Source organism: Lagopus muta, chromosome 2, assembly GCF_023343835.1.
Source record: "Lagopus muta isolate bLagMut1 chromosome 2, bLagMut1 primary, whole genome shotgun sequence".
Classification (NCBI taxonomy): Eukaryota; Metazoa; Chordata; class Aves; order Galliformes; family Phasianidae; genus Lagopus; species Lagopus muta.
Window position 1 is genome coordinate 73981868 of NC_064434.1, and position 6000 is coordinate 73987867.

Genomic DNA, 6000 nt, shown 5'->3' on the forward strand with positions numbered 1-6000 from the left:
CTAAAAGATTAATATTCGTTTTTACAACACGTAAGTTTTAATCGTCATTTTATATGATGGCAGTGTAATCTTTGTGATTAGTTAAAGTCTTGTGCTTTTGCTCTTACTTCCTGGGTTTTTAAAATTAGTTAATGAAAAACAAATAAGTGCAAGTTGCCCGTTGCTATTTCTGTTACATGGTTAATTCTTTATTTCATTTTTACTGTTTCCTTCCTATGAAGCCTATGAAGCCAATTCAGATCTTCTCAGTCTTTTTTTCCAAACAATAAACAAACTGTGAAAAAATGTCACTATTTTCCTTCAGAAAATAGAGTTTTCACTTGAGAAGACATTTTAGGATACTATATAGTTTTTCATGAAATATTCCACAATATTTCAATGTTGAAAAGAAATTCACAAACCAAATTCTGATTTAATTTCATTTACAAATTGACAAGTTTTTAGAACGTCTGTTTGTCTGAATTTTCATGCAAGCGTGCACATTTCCTTTCCAATGAAAATTGGATTTGGAATGTCAGCTTTTTTGATGAAAGATAATTTTAGTTTCAAACTTCCATCTTGCTATCTAGAAAGAAGTTGAATTTAATTCTGTGTTTCCCAGAGCAATATGTACAGTTATTATTTTGTTATTATGTTTTGGTATTGTATTTTTGTTATATATATGTGTCATGATGATAATGAACACTTTCAATGTAGATTGAATTAGACTCTGCAGTAACATTGCAATATTTTCTTTTTATTAGTAAAACAGAAAAGTTAATATTTCCTTGACACCAAAATATGGTTTATGTAATTACTGTACTTGAACTAAAGTAACAAATTGTTGTTCTTTTTAATGCATATATAAGAGGAACTATACAGTTTAAAATCACAGCTTCATACAGCTTGCTGACAAAACTAAGTGCATTTCAAAGAACAACAAAATATATACAGAACCAAAAAAAAAAAAAAAAAAAAAAAAATCCCTTTTTCTTTAAATATTTTCTGTAGTGCCAGTGCATTTGGCTTTTCATAATTTTCTCATGTCATAATATATTGACTGAAACGATTCTGTAAGAATACAAACGTTTGCCTTTGAAAGCATATTTTGTTCAACATTTATCATCTGCAATGGATTTTCTCATCAAAATTCTTGCTGCTTGATGATATAATTGATTTATTACAACAGATCTAGTCAGATGACCACAGAAGTTAATGAAATAAGGGAAATCCAAATCCGTATTCTGAACATGTCTTCATTTTACATAAGTACTTAGGGAAAAGGATTAAAGTTTAATTATGAATCCCTTTCATGCTTTTTTTCCTCTTTTTTCTGAAGTGTTTAATAAGTGCTTTGACATACTTCTGCTAAACATTTTCCCCAACTCTAGAGACCATACTTTCAAAGGAAATTTTAACGTATTGCCCCAAAGACATTTTTAAGTCATTACACATTCATGTAAAATCCTTAAACCAAGTGTAAAAATGTAGATACAAAATGACAAGTGTCATGCACAAAAAGCAGTGGTGAGAACTTCTAGTATCAGATTGCTGAAATATAGCAGAAAAGATCTTTTTATTTTGTAGCAATGTAGGGATATAGTAGCTTGATATATAGTTAAATCATGCTGAATCTCTGTATCTCTGTAATTTAAGGAAAGGTGGAAAAATATTTTTGTTCCATGTTAGCTATTTCTGGAGACTGCAGTCTGAGGCATCATTTTGCTAGAGCCATGGGAGCTCTGGGGACCAGCAGTGACTCAGTCTCACAGAATTTGTATCCACATGTGTCTGGCATTTAGTTTTTGAAGGCTCCAAGGTAGCAGGTTGTTCAGATACAGAGTTCCATGCTTCCATTAGGAAGCATTTTAATTAAGAGTTAGTGGACGTTTTAATGCTATCAAAGGTTCAAATTCTCCTGGGAATTTGGTTCTTCTGCTACTGAATGGTTTTGAGAAAACACTGTGTGATTGCTAGAAAGAGCTTTGATTATTCACAGCTGTAAGCTGAATATTATCACATATGTGTTTGACTTGGACTGTATCACAGGCAACTGTGCTTTTGAAGACATCTTTCAAAGTGCTAAAGGTTATGTATATGAGTATGTGAACAATTTTTTTATTTATCACCTGCACTCATTCACTTGATTTTTTTTTTATTTTTCTCTCCATTGCAGACTATGTCAGAGAGCCACAATGATCATGCACAATAGCAGTTCAGCCTTGCCCCTGTTTTCAAATGTGAGCTCCTTCTGGAAGAGAGATTCCCATGGACCAGGACTACTTGATGAAGGAGCATCGCTTATTGGCAGCTATGATTTTCCTCAGACCACAGAGAGCTTTCCCTTCTCCACTGTGGAATCAACAAACACATCCCTAAATGCCACAATCAAAGACCCTCTGGGTGGACACACTGTCTGGCAAGTAGTTTTGATTGCTTTCCTCACTGGGATTGTTGCACTAGTGACCATCATAGGAAACATCCTAGTGATTGTCTCATTTAAGGTTAACAAACAACTGAAAACAGTCAACAACTACTTCTTGTTGAGTCTTGCTTGTGCAGATTTGATCATCGGTGTTATTTCCATGAATCTTTTCACCACATACATTATTATGGGCCACTGGGCTTTGGGAAACTTGGCCTGTGATCTTTGGCTCTCCATTGACTATGTTGCCTCTAATGCCTCTGTCATGAATCTCCTTGTCATAAGTTTTGACAGGTATTTTTCCATCACTAGGCCGCTTACATACAGAGCCAAACGAACAACTAAAAGGGCTGGAGTAATGATTGGTTTAGCATGGGTCATCTCTTTTGTTCTTTGGGCCCCTGCCATCTTGTTCTGGCAGTATTTTGTTGGGAAGAGGACTGTGCCTCCTGATGAATGTTTCATCCAGTTTCTAAGTGAACCTATCATCACTTTTGGCACTGCCATAGCTGCCTTTTATTTGCCAGTCACCATTATGAGTATTTTGTACTGGAGGATTTACAAGGAGACTGAGAAACGCACCAAAGAGTTAGCGGGACTACAGGCTTCAGGCAGTGAGGCAGAGACAGCACGCTTTGTACACCAGACTGGCAGCTCCCGGAGCTGCAGCAGCTATGAGCTGCAACGGCAGAGCACAAAGCGCTCCAGCCGTAAGAAGTACAGGCGCTGCCACTTTTGGCTCACAATGAAGAGCTGGGAACCCAATACAGACCAGGGGGATCAAGAGCACAGCAGCAGTGACAGCTGGAACAACAATGATGCTGCTGCCTCCCTTGAAAATTCAGCCTCATCTGATGAAGAGGACATCACAGCAGAGACCAGAGCTATCTATTCAATCGTGCTGAAGCTTCCTGGTCACAGTGCCATCCTCAATTCCACAAAGTTGCCCTCCTCGGAAGATCTGAATGAGTCAGCAGATGAACTGCAGAAATCCGACACGGACTCACAGGAAAAGAAACCTAAAAAACTGCAACCTCCCAGAAGTATTCAGGATGGTGGAAGTTTCCAGAAGAGTTTTTCAAAGCTTCCAATTCAGCCAGGGTCAGCAGAGACAGCTACAGCTTCTGATGGCATCTCATCAATGACCAAGACATCTGCAGCCCTGCCTTTGTCCTTCAAGGAAGCAACTCTGGCAAAAAAATTTGCTTTGAAGACCAGAAGTCAAATCACAAAGCGAAAACGAATGTCACTTATCAAAGAAAAGAAAGCAGCACAGACACTCAGTGCCATTTTGTTTGCCTTTATCATTACCTGGACTCCTTATAACATCATGGTTCTGGTGAACACCTTTTGCAACTGTGTCCCCAAAACTGTGTGGAACCTGGGGTACTGGCTTTGCTACATCAACAGCACAGTGAACCCGGTGTGCTATGCACTGTGTAACAAAATGTTCAGAAATACTTTCAAGATGTTACTGCTGTGCCAGTGTGACAAACGAAAACGACGCAAACAGCAGTATCAGCAAAGGCAGTCTGTCATTTTTCATAAGCGGATCCCTAGGGAGGCTTCATAGAATAGTATTTTTTAAACAACTGAAAAAATAATGGAGAATGGGATGGGACAGGATTAGATAGGTTTGGAAGGGATGGGGTAGGATAGGATGGGATGAGATTGGGAGGGGCTGGAATGGGACAGGACGGGATGGGGTGGGAGGGTGGTTCCAGGGTGCTGATTCAAACATTTAAACATCAGGACATGAAAGCAGCTGCCGGGCATATGTATCCTTTTAATAAATCTGGTTTAATATAAAAATGAAGTCTGCATTCAGCAAAAACTAACAAACTTCAACGTTTTTACTAAAGAATGAAAGACTTAATAAAGTTTTCGTACAAATTTGAAAGAAGCTGTATAGCAATTGTAAACCCATTACTGATCTGCCCAGCTCTTTGATTGTAATCAACTCTGGGATCTCAGGTAAGCACATCTAGCTAGCCCAACTCTTCTGTTTCCAAGGAATCCAACAGCTTTCAATTCAAGTCACATGCGGATGTAGCAAGCCAGCAAAACAGGATTATGAAATTATTTGAGACACTGTATAGGTTGCAAAATTGCTTCTTGTTGTCAAGGTAGAGCTTCCTGTCTACTTCTCTTTTGGTGTATTATTATTAATTGTACCCCTGATTCCTGGTCGCCAAATGTGCAGCTCATGTGTGCAGCTCATGTTATATATGTATGTGTGTGTGTGAGTGTGTATGTATGCAAAAAATACATTCACATCTCTAAAATACACACATACCAGGAAAGAGGTAATCTATTGGTCTAGTTTTTTCAGGGCCCCACATCACTCTTGCATGTGAGTGAAATTAAAATATATATATTAGAAAATTGTATTATAAATATTTATCTCATTGTTCACCACCTGAAATTCAGGTTCATCTCTCCAGCCAAAACAAATGGAGAGAACAAAAGCGTTGCCTGTGAGCCTGTCTATAGAGTTTTATAATGGGGCGTGTGCCCAGTGTAACCTTTGCCTTGAGCACGGTATCTCTCCCCGCATGAGATTACATCACTTTAAAGAATATGAAGGTGAAAGGAATTGATGGTCACATGCAGGGCAGAGCACGTGTTTATCTTTGTAGAGTGTGGAATAGTGAGAGCTCACATCTGAGCTATCAGTGCTCAAAGGCTCAGTGGTCAGACGGGTGCAGACATGATCAGCAGCCCCATTTCATGCTCAACCCAGGTGATCTTCAGATGTGAAAGCTGTGTGTAAAAGAAATAATCTGTTTTTGCATGTGAAGGACACTCATTTTAAAGTGTTTCTTTTCCAGAATCTCTTTTAAGTAGAAGTATACCTAATTCTGTTTATTGCCATGTTACTTGGTGTTTCAGAAAATGTGGATATTGCCATTTGTAACCTGGTAATTTTTAATAAAGAAAATTTTTAAAGGGCTTTCATATTTCTAGCTTAGACATGACCAGTATTTCCTGGCATTTGTGATGTGGTCTGCACTGAACAGTGTGATTTATAGAAGTCAGAGGTCCCCCAGGGAAAGGATTGTACTTTAAACTGTTCTAAATCTGATTTATTTACATGTTGAAAGATAATTTTGTATTGTCTTTGAACTGACCAAAACTTTTTTTATTGCTTACACTTTTTTTTTTTTGCTGAAAATAAAACAAATTTATTTTATAAAGGGGCATCAGTGTTGTGAACACAGAACTGATGTAAAAGCTGCTTTTGTATTCAGTGTGAGATGGTGTTTACAGATGATTTTGACAACAGTGGAAATATATTAAATGGTGTCTGTGTATCTGAACTATTTAATTTTGTGTTATGTTCATATGAAGAAATATTTATACATACTTCACCAAATGTTTTATTTAATGTTGATAAATATTGCTCTTCAGTCTTCAGCTGTAATGTCCTTTTAAAGTGATTCATAAAGGTCTGCTTGAGAAATGAATAGAGTATACCTAGCTTTCTTGTCACTAAAACAAATACTCTTGACATACAAATCTTTCTTTTGTATGAATTGTTTAAAATGTCTACCTAAAAGTAAGCTTGTAAATTATATTGTAAGTCTACTTCAAGT

General features: G+C 37.2%; 1 protein-coding gene across 6 annotated transcripts in view; it reads left to right on the forward strand.

Moving 5' to 3' along the window:
* CHRM3 (cholinergic receptor muscarinic 3) overlaps positions 1 to 5565 on the forward strand; it is a 255601-nt gene extending 250036 nt beyond the window's left edge. For all 6 annotated transcript variants that reach the window (XM_048936918.1, XM_048936919.1, XM_048936921.1 and 3 more), the window contains one exon: positions 2156 to 5565. In XM_048936918.1, the coding sequence (XP_048792875.1) occupies positions 2156 to 3977 (1822 nt within the window). In that variant the 3' untranslated portion in view covers positions 3978 to 5565. The remainder of the gene's footprint in view (positions 1 to 2155) is intronic.
* Positions 5566 to 6000: the final 435 nt, after the last annotated feature.